Below are 18,093 nucleotides of genomic sequence, written 5' to 3'. Positions count from 1 at the left end.
GGTAGAAGCCGACCTCGGGGAAGATCCGATTGGATTCGTAGAAATGTTGGAACACGTGAGGCAATAAAGACCCTACGACTAATCTTAGAAAATAGATTAAGAAAAGCAAAACCTACTTTTCTAGCATTTGTAAACTTAGAGAAAGCTTTTGACAATGTTGACTGGAATACTCTCTTTCAAATTCTAAAGGTGGCAGGGGTAAAATACAGGGAGCGAAAGGCTATTTACAATTTGTACAGAAACCGGAGTTACAAGAGTCGAGGAACATGAAAGGGAAGCAGTGGTTGGGAAGGGAGTGAGACAGGGTTGTAGCCTGTCTCCGATGTTATTCAATCTGTATATTGAGCAAGCAGTAAAGGAAACAAAAGAAAAATTCGGAGTAGGAATTAAAATCATGGAGAAGAAATAAAAACTTTGAGGTTCGCCGATGACATTGTAATTCTGTCAGAGACAGCAAAGGACCTGGAAGAGCAGCTGAACGGAATGGACAGTGTCTAGAAAGGAGGATATAAGATGAACATCAACAAAAGCAAAACGAGGATAATGGAAGGTAGTCGAATTACGTCGGGTAATGCTGCGAGAATTAGATTAGGAAAGGAGATGCTTAAAGTAGTAAATGAGTATTGCTATTTCGGGAGCAAAATAACTGATGATGGTCTAAGTAGATAGGATATAAAATGTAGACTAGCAATGACAAGGAAAGCGTTTCTGCAGAAGAGAAATTTGTTGACATCGAGTATAGATTTACGTGTCAGGAAGTCGTTTATGAAAGTATTTGTATGGAGTGTAGCCATGTATGGAAGTGAAACGTGGACGAGAAATAGTTTAGACAAGAAGAGAATAGAAGCTTTCGAAATGTGGTGGTACAGAAGAATGCTGAAGATTAAATGGGTGGATCACATAACTAATGAGGGGGTATTGAATAGAATTGGAGAGAAGAGATATTTGGGGCACAATTTGGTTAGGAGAAGGGATCAGTTGGCGGGGCATATTCTGAGGCATCAATGGATCACCAATTTAATATCGGGGGGCTGCGTGGAGGGTAAAAATCGTAGAGGGAGACCAAGAGATTCAGAAGGATGTAGGTTGCAGTAAGTACTGGGAGATGAAGAAGCTTGCACAGGATAGAGTAGCATGTAGAGCTGCATCAAACCAGTCTCAGAACAGAAGACCACAACAACAAGAGGAATGTGGTTCGCATCCTTGTGGAGATGTCTTTACTTAAGTTTCCTATACGTTTCACATATTATTTCCTTCAACAAGACCCAGAAAATGATATCAGCAGAGAGGTGCTGGATGAATTTAGAGGGACGAAATGTTCGAAGATCAAGAGCTTCATGATGTTTTCTTGCTTATATGGTGGTTAAGAAGTTGATAAATCTAACATGATCGGATAAATATTTTACGAATTAGCGATGGGAGACATGGTGGTCACGATGACAATAAGAACAGCGGTAATTACCACTCGCGATCGCGGAATACATCTGTAGGTTTATAGTCCAGTAGGTCCGTTTGTGGTCACCACGAACAGCGAACATTTCTACTTAGTTTACAGTTTCGTGTTTATCACAGTCTTGGCAGTCCATGTGCAGTAGCACGGCGAGGCTTATCGAGAAAATGTGAGCACGTCTGCGTCATAAAAGTAGTTCAGTTGTGCTTGGGCGCAGTTGGAACCCAGCAGTGATGATGGCACCATCCATCCTTCCTGGAGCCGTAGCTCTTCTCGTCGCGCTGTTCTATCCAGCAGCGGCCAATCGTAAGTGCTACCGAGCCATCCCTTGTTCTAAAAGCAGGGCGTATTAGTTATTGCACGTTTTCTGAGCGAGCTCTGAGACAGAATTGGTATTGTTAAATGCCAGCCTAAATAAGTACTGCTTCTTTTGCGTAATATGCCGTCATCATGAGTTAAGCATCTCCGCTATCTGAAGACCATGCCAAATTAGTAAATGCAGTTCTTGTATCCATCTCTAAAGTCCTCATCCTTGGTAGGACGTTAAACTCCCACACCCGTTTCTTGTTCTTTTAGACCACAGGGACGTTAAAATCCAACACCCGTTTCTTGTTCTCTTAGACTGCAGTGTGCTGGACTTGAAATAGTTGATTGTTATAAACATGTAAGTGTATTTGGTAGTTCTTTTAGGTGTTATTAAGAGTCGCGTATAATTTAGTTCGGAATTAGAAAGGGCTTATTAGGACTCGAGCAGTGCCTAGACACGAAACAACCGGAGGGCACTCAGTAACTTAGATACATTTAGTGTAGTTACTTTCTGAGAGGTCCATGGATTACGTATTAAATGGTCGTACATAGATGGAGTGGTGGGACCTAGTGGCCCAGCTTACGAAGCTCGTGCATGCAAACCGAAAGCTGGGCTATTTGAATCCAGTCTTAGCGCGGAATACTTCGTTATGGCTCCTGTCCTTCACCTCGCAGTTGGGGAAACTCTCGCTGGGAACGACTTATCTGCTAGATTCAGAGACATTTAAATGATAACATCTTAGCATATTCGCTTTTTTTTTACTTGTTAGTATTAGTACCCATGTCACGTAACGTAATACATCGCGTAAAGTAGCATGATACTTGATGTCTTTCCTCTAGGAACAAATCCGTTCACAGAAATTTTATCCTCCAGAAAAACTATACTCTTTAGCCATATGATATTATATATTATTTACTGTGGCTGGCTTATCTACTGGATTTTGGGTACAGGATTATGGGCTTAAGCCTATGAGTTGCACGACGCAGGTGTGCCAACACCACGCAGCTAAGATCCATCTCTGTGCTGAGGAAGCATGGTTAACTCGTAAAAAAGCTCCTATATGTCCAGTTTATTTTGATTTAAATGTCTTTGATGCTGCCTGCTAAGTCTGAAAGCTAATTAGCTTCTTTTACATCGGTAATTCTACCTGCGACATGCTCACCTTTTTTGTGCTATGAAAGGAGCATTTTTCACTCTGAGTTCCAACTCTTACACTAACATAATTTTGACATTAGACAGCCGTAGCTTGGCAACCCATGTAGAGTTTTATTGACTCGGGCGACGACTGACGCTGTAAAGGTTTTTAGTGACTTTCGAACCATGTTGCTTATATCGTGGGAACGGATAAAGATTTTACAAAACAATAGGAGGACCATTAATTACATGCGTCTACCTTGGTATAACATTTGAACCGATTCCCACGCGGAACATCGAACTGGTGCGCGTAAAAAACTCGCAAAACATTTTCTGCATGTAAAATCTGAATGAAGCTATATTTTTTAAAAGCAAGTTTTCAATTTTTTTGTGAGCATCATTTATACTGTTCCCGCGCATTTAGTTCACGAAAGAGCTATTTTTACGTGCTACATTTAGCTCGACTTTAAACCACCGTATTTCATCAATGGGTAAAGAATACTTGATAAAAAAATTCGTTTTGAGTTTATCCATCTATCTATCTTAATATAATATCTGAACCAATCCATACAGATTTAAAAGTAGAAGCAGTGCACTTCAAAAACTTTCCAGAGAACTAGGTTTTTGACACTATTTGCGCATAAAATCCGAATGGTCCACATACAAATGGCGCCATTAGCAGAGAATCAATTTCACATCTTTTGCAAAAGGAATTGATCGATTTACACAATTTGCCTGGACTCCAACGGATTGTTATACTAAAGTGGCTGCAGTAAGTAGATGTTCGTAAGGCTATACAAACGGCAGCTGGTCCGGTATAAACCAAAAACGTTGCACCCCATGTTTCTAGCTGAAATAGGAACCGAGCAGCAAGACCTCCCAAAACAGCTATTCTGTGCGTGGCCTTCTCAATCACATTTGTTACAAACCTTCTGCACTTGACGATTATAGATTGGGTTTCGTTTCTGATCTCCAGCTGATGACGAGTACACAAAAATTTCATTTTATTGTGTTCATTTTGTTGTATGAAACATTTTGTTTCCCTATAGATAATGTTTTGTTTGTAATTTGAATGATAATATATGGTAATATAGAGCTACTTTTGTGTCAGACGACTTGTAATAAATATAAACAAGGCAGGACTTCATTAAATAGTAATAAATAAAGATTGGGACGAAAGGTTAAAGGTAATCTTAACTCGCTTTTTGAGAATATCTGGAAAACGAAAATGATTCTAGAAGAATGTGAACAGCATTAATCTATCACTACATAAAAATGAATACAAACGGAAGCTGAACATCTACAGAGAAGTTTCAAGTATCTCCGAGGCGTACAAAGTATTACGAAAAGTATTCCTGAACAGAGCTGAAGAAATTTTAGATAAACAGTAGGTGTAATAGGCTGGTTTGCGAAAGCTAATATCATGCACAGAACAGATTTTTAACTTAAAATTAATAATTTGCAACAACAAGTTAATCAGAAAACCTATAATAGAATTATTTATTGATTTGCAAAAAAAATATTTGTTTCTGTAGATAGAGAACGAACAGAAAAAAACGTTAGAGAGTAAGGCGCTAAAGCAGTGTTGTCAAGTACAATTCATATTACTCTAACAAATACTATATCTAAAATGAAATCTGTGTTAGAAATTTTTCAGACATTTGAAATAATAAGTAGTGCTAGACAAGGTGATGGAATATAACATTTCTTCTTCAACTATGGTTTAGATAAACATCCAAGAATCTGATATTTGGAGTTAAAAGTACTAAAATTGAAGTACTAATTCTGGAAAGGAAATCAAGCGGAATTAGACTGATGTACCTGGGTTTTGGAGACGATTTTCCACAACTGATAGAAGTTATTACTCAAATAACTCTTTTTTGAGAAAAAATTGAGTAGAATTATTCTCAGGATTTCAGCTGAAAAAGCAAATTTCGTGACAAATATAATGAATGCATCAAAACACGTAGCAACAGAACTAGGTAAAACAGTGCGATTTACTATATTTAAGTAATGGGTGATCAAAAAGTCAGAATAAATTTGAAAACTTAATAAACTACGGAATAATGTAGATAGCAGGTAAAAATTTACACACTTGCTTGGAATGACATGGGCTTTTATTAGAAATAAAAAAAACAAAGTTCACAAAATGTCCGCGTGAAAGATCTCTTGCGCGCGTCGTTTGGTGACGATCGTGTGCTCAGCCGCCACTTTCGTCTTGCTTGGCCTCCCAAGTCCCCAGACCTCATCCGTGCGATTATTGGCTTTGGGGTTACCTGAAGTCGCAACTGTATCGTGATCGATAGACATCTCTAGGGATGCTGAAAGACAACATCCGACGCCATTGCCTCACCTTACCTCCGGACGTGCTTTACAGTGCTGTTCACAACATTATTTCTCGACTACAGCTATTGTTGAGAAATGAAGGTGGACATGTAAAGAACATCATCATTGCTTTGTCTTACTTTGTTATGCTAATTATTGCTATTCTAATCAGATGAAGCGCCGTCTGTCGGACATTTTTTGAACTTTTGTATTTTTTTGGTTCTAATAAAACCCCATGTGATTCCAAGCATGTGTGCCAATTTGTACCTCTCTATCTACATTATTCCGTGATTTATTCAGTTTTCAAATTTATACTGACTTTTTGATCACCCGGTATGTGCAATAGATGTGAGAATTAACCAAATGGTAACAATAGTTTTAGTAAAAATATCTACAACAAGAACCGCATACCGGAAACGAAAACTAAAGCGCTGTACAGTAGTAGGACCAGAATATTTAAATGCATGCGAATGCTTAATCACGAATGACTACAGACGGTAAACCTGTTATCAGAAAAGTAACGGGTACTCACGGGTCAGGAACATCAAACTAGCTGCCAGCCAGCAGGCCTGCTGGCGACTCCTACTGACGACTCTTGCAGACCCAGCCCTACGGCCGTGGCCGTCGTGCGACCTGCTGTACAACTGGTACTGGTGTCGGGGCCACCAGGATGGCGGCATCGTCTGCCAGCTGAACGTGAAGCGCGGCTCCGTCGAGCCGTTGGCACCAATCTGGACGCGCTCCATTGAGACGGGCAACCAGGGCCACAACACAGGTGCGTGTTTTGTCTTAAACTTTGGGAGAGTCTAAGGGCGCAAGTTTCTCTACTTCCAGACACCACATGACCGGCGCTCAATGCATAGTACTCATTTGCTGTTTGACTTCACTTCTGTGTTGCATGGTACCAGTGAAGCCATTTCCCACTAACTTCAAGAAAATTCGCTAGCCTGCTGGGAAAGACAAACTTGATCAGCATTCCTCTTTACCTGATGAAGGATGCATGTAACTGAGGCTGAAACTTCGGTCGTTTTCTTTCGATTACAACACATTAAAACCAAAAGAAATTTTATTTAAATTGACTCCTGTCCCGAAGGCAATGCTTCAATTATTTACTGCACTGAATTGAAATAAAATATCAATATGTTTTTATAATTTGTTCAGAACTGCTGACTGATACATTTAATATTACACGTCCGTTTTGCAACCTGCGCCACGCAAGTAACGAGCAGCCCTTAGTGGCTCGCCATCTAAGTTTTCTTTATCTTAAATATCTTTGTGACTAATGCCCTTTTGGCATATTTATTATTTTATAAATCACATATAAGTACTGCCAGTCTTTTACGATGATTCCGTACTTATACCCTATCATACGTTTTTAGTCATAATTTTGTGACCGTGTTATAGAATATAGACAATTCTTTGATTAAAATTCTGAGGAAGACACTCCTAGCAGTGTTGAAACCAGGTTAATTTGTTAAAAATAGTGACCGACGGCTGTTTGTCATTCAAATGAAAATATAGTGATATCGGTTGCTAGGATCTGGAGTGAAGTCGACGTTCTAACTCAAATCCTCATTACTTCACTGTTCATACTACACGTGATGTCAGATAACGTTCTCGGGGCATTGGCCAAGCCTAAATCACACAACGTCACCCATTTTCAATCATCCTCCGTCTAGAGGTTTCACTCTTTACACCGTTTGAAGCGTCACTTAATGTCGCTTAAGGAAATGTGTGGCTTATGAGGAGCTACTTGACCACTGTACTCTATTCTTCTTATCGCTCTACCCACAGTCATTCTGCTAGCTGGTAGCAAAAAATGAAATGTGCATATAACATACTGAGCCAGGAGTCGCATTTTGGGGATTTCGTTGGAATGTTGCAAGGCTTTATATTTGAAGCCACTTCGGTGAGTTGTGTGTCGATGACGATAAAATACTGATGACGATAACATGCACACCTAGTCCCGAATGGAGAAATTCGCCGACTCTCCAGGAATCGAATGTTGAGTCCTGTCATCGAGAGTCAGCAAGACTAACCACAAGATCACGACGTGATGACTGCTGTTGGCAATTTGGAACACACGAGTGATTCCTTCCACTGAATTCACGCGATTGTTTGCAGTCACTCGCGACAATACTGGATAGTTTCTGTCCGTCAGTGCATGAGATCCACCTTGTCTTGTTATAGGTGTAGTTGTTCCCTCGCGTTATCGCTTCAAAAATACACTACTGGCCATTAAAATTGCTATACTACGAAGATGACGTGCTACAGACACGAAATTTAACCGACAGGAAGAAGATGCTGTGATATGCAAATGATTAGCTTATCAGAGCATTCACACTAGGTTGGCGCCGTGGCGACTCCTACAACGTGCTGACATGAGGAAAGTTTCAAACCAATTTCTCATACACAAACAGCAGTTGACTGGCGTTGCTTGGTGAAACGTTGTGATGCCTCGTGTAAGGAGGAGAAATGCGTACCATCACGTTTCCGACTTTGATAAAGGTCGGATTGTAGCCTTTCGCGATTGCGATTTATCGTATCGGGACATTGCTGCTCGCGTTGGTCGAGATCCAATGACTGTTAGCAGAATGTGGAATCGGTGGGTTCAGGAGGGTAATACGCAAAGCCGTGCTGGATCCCAACGGCCTCGCATCACTAGCAGTCGAGATGACAGGCATCTTATCCGCATGGCTGTAACGGCTCGTGCAGTCACGTCTCGATCCCTGAGTCAACAGATGGGGACGTTTGCAAGACAACAACCGTCTGCACGAACAGTTCGACGACGTTTGCAGCAGCATGGACTATCAGCTCGGAGACCATGGCTGTGGTCACCCTTGACGCTGCATCACAGGCAGGAGCGCTTGCTATGGTGTACTCAACGACGAACCTGGGTGCACGAATGGGAAAACGTCATTTTTTCGGATAAATCCAGGTTCTGTTTACAGCATCATGATGGTCGCATCCTTGTTTGACGACATCGCGATGAACGCACAATGGAAACGTGTATTCTTCATCGCCATATTGGCGTATCACCCGGCGTGATGGTATGGGGTGCCATTGGTTACAAGTCTTGGACACCTCTTGTTCGCATTGACGGCACTTTGAACAGTGGACGTTACATTTCAGAGGTGTTTCGGCCCGTGGCTCTACCCTTCATTCGATCCATGCGATGCCCTACATTTCAGCAGGATACTGCACGACTGCATGTTGCAGGTCCTGTACGGGCCTTTCTGGACACAGAAAATGTTCGACTGCTGCCCTGGCTAGCACATTCTCCAGATCTCTCACCAATTGAAACCGTATGGTCAATGGTGGCCGAGCAACTGGCTCGTCACAATACGCCAGTCACTACTCTTGATGAACTGTGGTATCGTGTTGAAGCTGCATGGGCAGCTGTGCCTGTACACGCCATCCAAGTTCTGTTTGACTCAATGCCCAGGCGTATCAAAGTCGTTATTGCGGCCAGAGCTGGTTGTTCTGGGTACTGATTTCTGAGGATCTATGCACCCGAATTGCATGAAAATGTAATTACATGTCAGTTCTAGTATAATATATTGGTCCAATGAATACCCATTTGTCATCTGCATTTCTTCTTGGTGTAGCAATTTTAATGTCCAGTAGTGTATATCAGTAACAGCCGACTTGAGAAGCTTAAGATGGATTGAATTGTCTCTGATAGATTTGGTATTCACGTACATCGAATAACTTGTCCACGTTCGAAGACGCTGAGACGTCCTGTAGATGATGATGATGTTTGGCTTGTAGGGCGCTCAACTGCGCCGTCATCAGTGCCCGTACAAAGTCCCAATGTTTTCACACCATTTGACGCAATCCAATTGAACCACTGGTACGAATGATGATGATGAAGAAATGATGAAGACAACAGAAACACCCAGTACCCGGGCTGAGGTGTCCTGAAGGACCAACTCTGCTACTACCTACTCTATACTGGGATCACAATACTCTTCCTGACAACCTTTGTACTATCTGATACGCCTCTCGAGACTTCTAGTGGCCTATTCCGCATTAAACAGAGGCGTCTCAGTGTTTTACATAAGACAGCTTCCGAATACTATTTCCTCCGACTGCAGCAGAAGAAAGTATCAGTTGTCGACAGTATCTGATGATTGTTTTGTAACTCTTGCAATATTCGTAATCTGTTTTGCCAACATTTCTTTAACAGTTCAGCAAACAGTTCAGAACGTAACTAATAGTTGACTGATTTTCCTTATAAAGTAGCAATTTCCGTCTATAGTGGAGCTAGAGTCACCGTGAAACATCTGAATGATAAATCATTGGACATCATAACTTCCTCATTTGGAAGCGGTTCTCTGTTATCAGCTACTCATCTACAAAATTTCGTGGACAGATTTTGTTTGCATCCTATATAGCCTCTTTTAAAAAGAATAAAAACGGTGTTTTTATATGAGGCATACATTTCTTTTCACAGGACATGATGACTTCGGTTTCATATACAATTATATCAACTACGCAGGACAAATAAAATTATCCCTGAGATATTGCTCCAAATCGGACAGAACATCGTCAGAACCACTTGAATGGCATCATAAAGGTAATCACGTTTGTTTAATATGGCATGCTAAACAAAATATTGATGATATTAGTGATAACAACTTTACATCGATTTTATTGTTTATTTATCAACATATAAAAATAATGTTGACTAACTCAAACATTCACATGAGCTTATTTACTGAATAACGTGGGCTGCAACAGGAGGCAGATCGTAAGCAATACGACACTTCGTAAGAAGGTGGAAGGTGGATTTTGTTTACTATTATGAATTCTCTGTGGGCGTGATGTGTATATAAATCTAGTATGTAAGAGGACATCAAATTGTTTGTGCTTATGTGCAAGTTTGTTTGAATATGAGTGCCTACAGAACGTATATTTGTGAATACACGTGTTTCATATATAATCTTATCAAATCTTTTTATTTGCGAAATGTGCCATAGTCCGTAAGGCGAATGAAGAGCCCTGACACATGGCAGTACTCTTGGCATTTATTAAGTGCAAGATGCAAAAGGCGGCCGTCAGTATTGCCTGCAAGCTTTGGCCTTCGACCACTGTGGCAACACTGAGGCGTTGGTGTAGGGACGTAAACCAAATTGCTTGCGGTAGTAAGAGAAGCAGCTACGCCTTTCCGACTTCGACAGTCAACGATCTTTTTTCACCGTTCGTATTACAGCAGTTGTTCTCTTGTGCCTATTTTCGACTGGCAAAGGTAATAAGGTTATCGCGTAGCGAAAGCCATTCTGACACATCATAAGTGGTGCCCTTATCGAATTAAGATTTGTGACAAATAATAACACAAGTGAAGGTCGAGTTTCCTTTTATATGACTAAAACTAATAATATTTAATGTGCTGGGATATTGAAGCAATTAATAATCATTAAAGGAAGCATGCATACATCATCTGCGTTTGATAGCACTTGGAAAAATGAGTGAAAGATTTACCAATACAAATGTACGCAGGTATGACATTATCGAAACTCTGATGACAACGCAGAGGATAACTTTAACTGAACGTTTTGATCATTCTGCAATGTACATTGTTTGAAAAGGGCGTATTAATAATACACTGTTTAGTGAAGATCACCGAAACTATCACTACTAAGGATACAGATAGTCTCTCTGGCCGACCTCTGTGGCCGAACGGTTCTAGGCCCTCCAGTCTGGAACCGCGCGACCGCTACGAACGCAGGTTCGAATCCTGCCTCGGGCATGGATGTGTGTGATGTCCTTAGGTTAGTTTGGTTTAAGTAGTTCTAAGTTCTAGCGGACTGGTGACCTCAGATGTTAAGTCCCATAGTGCTCAGAGCCATTTTTTTTTAGTCTCTCTGCGTGTAAGAGTATCGTAACACAAATATATGCAGTTGGGTACCATACAGTATCCATATCAAAAATGGTTAGCTCTGTTTCTCTGGTTCCTTATTCCATGTTCCGAATTGCATTTTTTTTACTCACCAGATTTAAATAGTGTTAATGAAATTTGACTCGCAAATGAGAATTGTGAAAATTGGCATTAATATTCAGTTTCAATTAGCCACAAAGCTGCAAAGATCTTCAATAACAGTTTTACAATTATGCACATTTATATAAGCTGAAGCGCCAAAGAAACTGGTTCAAATGGCTCTGAGCACTATGGGACTTAACATCTATGGTCATCAGTCCCCTAGAACTTAGACCCACTTAAACCTAACTAACCTAAGGACATCATACAACACCCAGCCATCACGAGGCAGAGAAAATCCCTGACCCCGCCGGGAATCGAACCCGGGAACCCGGGCTTGGGAAGCGAGAAAGCTACCGCACGACCACAAGATGCGGGCAAGAAACTGGTATACAAATGTATGTAAACAAGGACAATACCGTGGTGTGGTCGGCAACGCCTATATAAGCCGACAAGTGTCTGGCGCAGTTGTTAGATCGGTTACTGCAGCTACAATGGCACATTGTCAAGATTTAAGTGATTTGAACGTGGATTTAAGAGTCGGCGCAAGAGCAATCGGACACAGCATCTCCAAGGTAGCGATGATGTGAGTACCGTGAAAATCAGAAATCCGTCAAAACATCAAATCTCCGACACCGCTGCGGTATGAAAAAGATCCTTCAAGAACCGCACCGACTTCGACTGAAGAGAATCGTTAAACGAGACAGAAGTGCAACCATTCCGAAAATTGCTGCAGATCTCAATACTAGGCCATCAAAAAGTGTCAGCATATAACCATTCAACGAAACATCTTCCATATTGGCTTTCGGAGCCGAAGGCTCACTCCTCTACCCTTGATGACTGCACGACACAACGCTTTATGCCTCGCCTGGGCCCGTCAACACCAACATTGGACTGTTGATGGCAGGAAACATGCTGCCTGGTTGGACAAGTCTCGTTCTCAATTGTATCGAGCGGATGGACGTGTACAGGTATGGAGGCAACCTCATGAATCCATGGACCCTACATATCAGCAGGGGACTGTTCAAGCTGGAGGAGGGTCTGTAATGGTGTGAGGTGTGTGCAGTTGGAGTGATATGGGACCCCTGAAAAGTCTAGATACGACTCTGACAGGTCAGACGTACCTAAGAATCCTGTCTGATCATCTGCAACCATTCATGTCCATTGTGCATTCTTACGGATTTGGGCAATTCCAGCAGCACACTGTGACACTCCACACATCCAGACATGCTACAGAGAGGCTCCAGGAAAACTCTTCTGAGTTTAAACGCTTTCCGTGGTCACCAAACTCTCCAGACACGAAGACTATTGATCATATCTAGGATGGCTTGCAACGTTTTGATCGGAAGAGATCTCGTATTCTTAATGATTTACTTACAAACCTGTAGGATTCATGGTGCCAGTTCCCTCCAACCCTACTATAGACATTAGTCGAGTCCATGCCACGTCTCGTTGCGGTACTTCTGCGTGTTTGCGAGGGCCCTCCACAATATTCGGCAGGTGTACCAGTTTCTTTGGCTCATCAGCGTAAATTAATTGGACCATTCTATAGAAAACTAGTCACGTTCTTTTCACCTTCTAGTTTATCCACTACCGTATAAATCAATCTCTGAGGAGAGCCCGAGCTTCGTTAGCATTCTGCGGTTCGTGTTCCATCTCGTTCACGGATTCTTCAGCTATCCTATTGCTCTGTGGAGATGATCTGTATTCCATCATTACAAAGTACACCAATTCGCAGAGAAGTCTACTTTTAGCAACACCTTGTATAGCATTTTGGACTGCTTGGCTATGAGGAATTAGTAGAAAAAATTCCAAAGATATGATTGAGAAAGAGTTCCACTGAAAATTAGCCGTAGGCAGAGAAACTATTGCATAGTGATGAAAATTCGACCAGAGCATACAATAGAATATATTATGACAAGATCAGTCTATTTCTACGACAGCACTCGTTGATGTAAGTACTGTAACTTTGTAGATCCGCCGCCTTGCCGAAAGAACTGGTATCACTGCGATATAGTGGATGACAGACTCTCGTGCGAGCTGAGACTGTGTCCCTGGTCACACGAGCCGCTAGTGCCAGCGAGTGGGAAGGGTAAGTTATACGAGCTGGAACAAAACTCATTTCTATGTACACATACTGAAAAATGTTTTATTTTCCTGTTTTAAAAACGATATAAGTTATTTTTTATATTTTCTTGCAGCCACTGATTGGTATGGCTGTACGAAGACTGGGAACCAGATCGATTGCTACCTTAGCAGTCTTGGTGGTAAGTCTATGAACCAACTGCTGGAAAGTTTCCACTATATAGGATTCAGTAACTCGAGGTTGTTGCTCGTAATGGAATGCCACATTTAAGGACATGAACTGTATTGATTGATGAACACAAGAAGTGTGTCGTAAAGCACTTTTCCTGTGCAACCAGGATAATTCCCTGTAAACGATTGATAACTGTGTTATCTATCACTTCCAGTCTAGTAGAATTAATTATAAGACCGGAGCATCTGCAAAAAATAATGCAAACTTTTATTGTGATTACTAAGTAGGAAATCATTCACATGTATATGTACACATGCTCGAGAAATGACCCCTGTGGAAGATCATGCCCAGTTATTGAATTGTTTCTCCATCCAGCATTGACTGAATTTTCATCATAACACTTTGCATTCGTTTCTGATGTATGATTTGTTGTGTACATAGTTCCCTGTAGTGAGCACGTACACAACTTTCCCACTAGAGCGCGCCCCGCTAAGCACAACAGCGCAGGCGCAGCGCTCGTCCGACTCCGCGCTACGAGATGGCTCTGCCTTAGAGACGGACCAAATTCTGCTTCCGCTGATCCGCGTATTAATATGTAACGCAGCCAATGAGATTACAGCTAACGTAAAACCTTTTCTCCTCGCGGATCACACTCGCGCAGTGATACCTGAACGCGTGAGGTATTATAACGAGTGTCCAGACCTCCGATTAATCAGTCTGCATTTGTCTGCACCAGTCTGTACCAGTCTATAGTCAAGTTTCAGTCTGCACCTAATAAGATTACCACATTCCTGTACATAGCCATGAAGAGATATGTATAGAACCTTTGTCAAGTATCAGAGATATGTGAGAATAAGATTAACATACCAAGACCAAAGGAACTTCAGATTGTCAATTGTAAATTGCTCCAGAATCAAGTTTCGTAAGGTTTATGCTTGTTACTATTTTAATAAATGTGTGTGAAAATTCATCAAGTTCTGTTGAAAGTTGGTCACCATCAATCCGCTACTGTAAGCGTGCAAGTGGCATTTCTATCGTCCAACCTAATGGCAGAAGATATAAACGCCACAATAAGACCATGAGACATATGGCTGACACTCGCCTACTTCGTTAGAGCGACAAGTCAAATAATCTGATGGTGTGTGTACTGAAGGTCTTACAGTACACACACCACAGATTCAAATCAGTTGTTTATAAACTCAATTCCGGACTAGTTAATGTTTATAAAGAGAATATAAGACACCTTAGAAGCACCACAAAAGTATTTTGTTACTTAAAGCTGACAAAAGTTTGCTTTGTACGTGAAATTCACCATCAAGCAACCCTCGTAAGTGTGACCTTGTTCAGTAATTTGTTTCTACGTAAGTGTGGTACTACTGTTGAGTAGGCCCCTATGTTATTTCCTCGATAACTTGTAAATGTCATTAAGGAAACATGAACAATTATTCTTTAGAGTTTCCTTCTCATCTTGGTAATTAAGATGTATAACAATGAAATTTTCGTCTATCGGCAAAAAATCCTTGTGTTTATGGTACCTTACATACATTATTAAGGAAATGACTTACTTTTTAACACAGTTCTTCAGAATGCAGTATGAAATAATTACATAAATAGCATATTAACATATGTTTTTTAGATCGTCATAGTAGTTGCAATTGGGAAATCTATTCCCCGAAGGGATCACTTTCTCGTAACTCCAGAGAAAAGACACCAGTGTGCATCTAAGGCTAGTAGAGTTAATATTTGGCAAAGGAAAACATAAGCATGGGAAGCACACATTGAAATAATTGTATGTAGCCACTCTTTCACGAGCCTACATACACATCAGTTTAAGGAATTAATTGTCATTGAGAATGAAAAGTGCATTACATGTCTCTAAATTTCATGTCTAAATACTTCGATAACTTGAAAAATGTCTTTCTCTGCTATTTTTTATGTTCCGTTTTTGACAAGTGTACTTTATTGCAGAGCGGAAGAGCCATCCTCACAGCTGGAAGCACATACCATACCCTGAGTTTCACCACGAGTTCTTGCCTAAACACGAGTACCACGGTATGGAACACTAGTCCCCTGACCCAGTGCTGGAACCGAGTCACGATCCCCCGGCCGCCACCACCGGTCTGGAGCCGTTGTAAGAGCGACGACGTTTCTTCTTCCCGCATTTCGAAGCCGATGTCCCGCCGACAGAGAAACCGTCGCACCTCTAGCAACCAAATATACTGTAACGTTCGCCTTTTAGACGTCAATCGCAACACATGAAATAAATGTAACGATCATAACGTCACACGATTGCTTTTCTTCCTATAATACTATTACCTGCAGATTTAACACTACCAGGCTGTAGGTATGTTACTGTCACAAGAAAACACATTGGTTAAGGCGTGTTGTGGAAGTTACGTCGCCTAGCATTTACAAACAGCAAATATACGCGTTTCGTTTCGAATGCTTACACTAATATAAGGATTTTATTTAAATGGAAGAGGACGTAGATGAAGATGAAATTGGAGATACAATACTGCGTGGAGAGTTCGACAGAGACCTGAAAGACCTAAGTCGAAACAAGGCCCCGGGAGTAGACAACATTCCATTAGAACTACTGATAGCCTTGGGAGAGCCAGTCCTGACAAAACTCTACCATCTGGTGAGCAAGATGTATGAGACAGGCGAAATCCCTCGGACTTCAAGAAGAATATAATAATTACAATCCCAAAGAAAGCAGGGATGACAGATGTGAAAATTACCGAATTATCAGTTTAATAAGTTACAGCTGCAAAGTACTAACGCGAATTCTTTACAGACGAATGGAAAAACTGGTAGAAACCGACATCGGGGAAGATCAGTTTGGCTTCCGTAGAAATATTGGAACACGTGAGACAATACTGAACCTACGACTTATCTTAGAAGAAAGATTAAGGAAAGGCAAACCTGCGTTCCTAACATTTGCAGACTTAGAGCAAGCTTTTGACAATGTTGACTGGAATACTTTCTTTCAAATTCTAAAGATGGCAGGGGTAAAATAAAGGGAGCGAAGGGCTATTTAGAATTTGTACAGAAACCAGATGGCAGTTATAAGGGTCGAGGGACATGTAAGGGAAGCAGTGGTTGGGAAGGGAGTAAGACAGGGTTGTAGCCTCTCCCCAATGTTATTCAATCTGTATATTGAGCAAGCAGTAAAGGAAACAAAAGAAAAGTTTGGAGTAGGTTTTAAAATCCATGGAGAAGAAATAAAACTTTGAGGTTCGCCGATGACATTGTAATTCTGTCAGAGACAGCAAAGGACTAGGAAGAGCAGTTGAACGGAATGGACAGTGTCTTGAAAGGAGGATATAAGATGAAGATCAACAAAAGCAAAAGCAAGGTAATGAAATGTAGTCGAATTAAGTCGGGTGATGTTGAGGGTATTAGATTAGGAAATGAGACACTTAAGGTAGTAAAGGAGTTTTGCTATTTGGGGAGCAAAATAACTGATGATGGTCGAAGTAGAGAGGATATAAAATGTAGACTGGCAATGGGAAGGAAAGCGTTTCTGAAGAAGAGAAATTTGTTAACATCGAGTAAAGATTTAAGTGTCAGGAAGATATTTCTGAAAGTATTTGTATGGAGTGTAGCCATGTATGGAAGTGAAATATGGACGACAAATAGTTTGGACAAGAAGAGAATAGAAGCTTTCGAAATGTGGTGCTACAGAAGAATGCTGAAGATTAGATGGTAGAGCATATAACTAATGAGGAGGTATTGAATAGAATTGGGGAGAAGAGGGGTTTGTGGCACAACTTGATTAGAAGACGGGATCGGTTGGTAGGGCATATTCTGAGGCATCAAGGGATCACCAATTTAGTACTAGAGGGTAGTGTGGAGGGTAAGAATCGTAGAGGGAGACCAAGAGATGAATACACTAAGCACATTCAGAAGGATGTAGGCTCCAGTAGATACTGGGAGATGAAGAAGCTTGCACAGGATGGAGTAGCATGCAGAGCGGCATCAAACGAGTCTCAGGACTGAAGACCACGACAACAACAACATATTTTTGTAATGCCTGTATATGTCTTTTTTGTACAGTAATTAAGTTATCTACAGCTTGAGAGTGACTGTATTAGAACAGTTAGCTTCTCCGTTTTGATGTTTGAAAATATATCTGTATCATTTATCGAATACTTTGATCTTATAACCGCAGTTAAAAGCTTAATACAACGGAAGGAGAAACATTATTTCAATCAACCAAAAGTCCATAGAAGACTAATGTAATTTGTGTTTTTTGCTTGTTCACTACAATATGTGCAAATGTATAAAAAGTCGAAAAATAATAAGTCTGATAATTAAGTAGCCATACACAGATATAGATTTAATACCTTTCTACACTGAAGACAATGACCCTAAATATCGCGAAGACCATCGTATACCTCAAGGAAAACGTGTGTGATTGAATGTTGTTATTCAGTAGTCTTCTCAACAGTGAAAAAAAGGGATGCTTGTTCCGAAGTTGTTTCTCTGTAGCAGAAGCTCAAAAACAGTGGTATGAGAAGTATGTTCTTTGAATTAAAATATCACGAGTGGAAAACGCAAGGCAGCTATTATCATTTTTTAGTACGATACAAGAACCATCCTGCCATCGAAGGTCTTCAACAAAGCATGTTGAATAC

General features: G+C 40.9%; 1 protein-coding gene across 1 annotated transcript; it reads left to right on the top strand.

The window, feature by feature from the left end:
• The first annotated feature begins 1,666 nt into the window (after window positions 1–1,666).
• On the top strand, window positions 1,667–15,739 carry LOC126336895 (uncharacterized). Its single transcript, XM_050001057.1, has 6 exons — window positions 1,667–1,756; window positions 5,818–5,991; window positions 9,673–9,795; window positions 13,172–13,288; window positions 13,398–13,463; window positions 15,422–15,739. The coding sequence occupies exons 1-6, from the start codon at window positions 1,684–1,686 to the stop codon at window positions 15,517–15,519; spliced, it is 651 nt and encodes a 216-aa protein (XP_049857014.1). The 5' UTR covers window positions 1,667–1,683; the 3' UTR covers window positions 15,520–15,739.
• Window positions 15,740–18,093: the final 2,354 nt, after the last annotated feature.

The sequence above is a fragment of the Schistocerca gregaria genome, chromosome 1 (genome assembly GCF_023897955.1).
Source record: "Schistocerca gregaria isolate iqSchGreg1 chromosome 1, iqSchGreg1.2, whole genome shotgun sequence".
Taxonomy (NCBI): Eukaryota; Metazoa; Arthropoda; class Insecta; order Orthoptera; family Acrididae; genus Schistocerca; species Schistocerca gregaria.
Note: the sequence above shows the minus strand (reverse complement) of the source record. Positions and strands in the feature narration are given on the sequence as shown.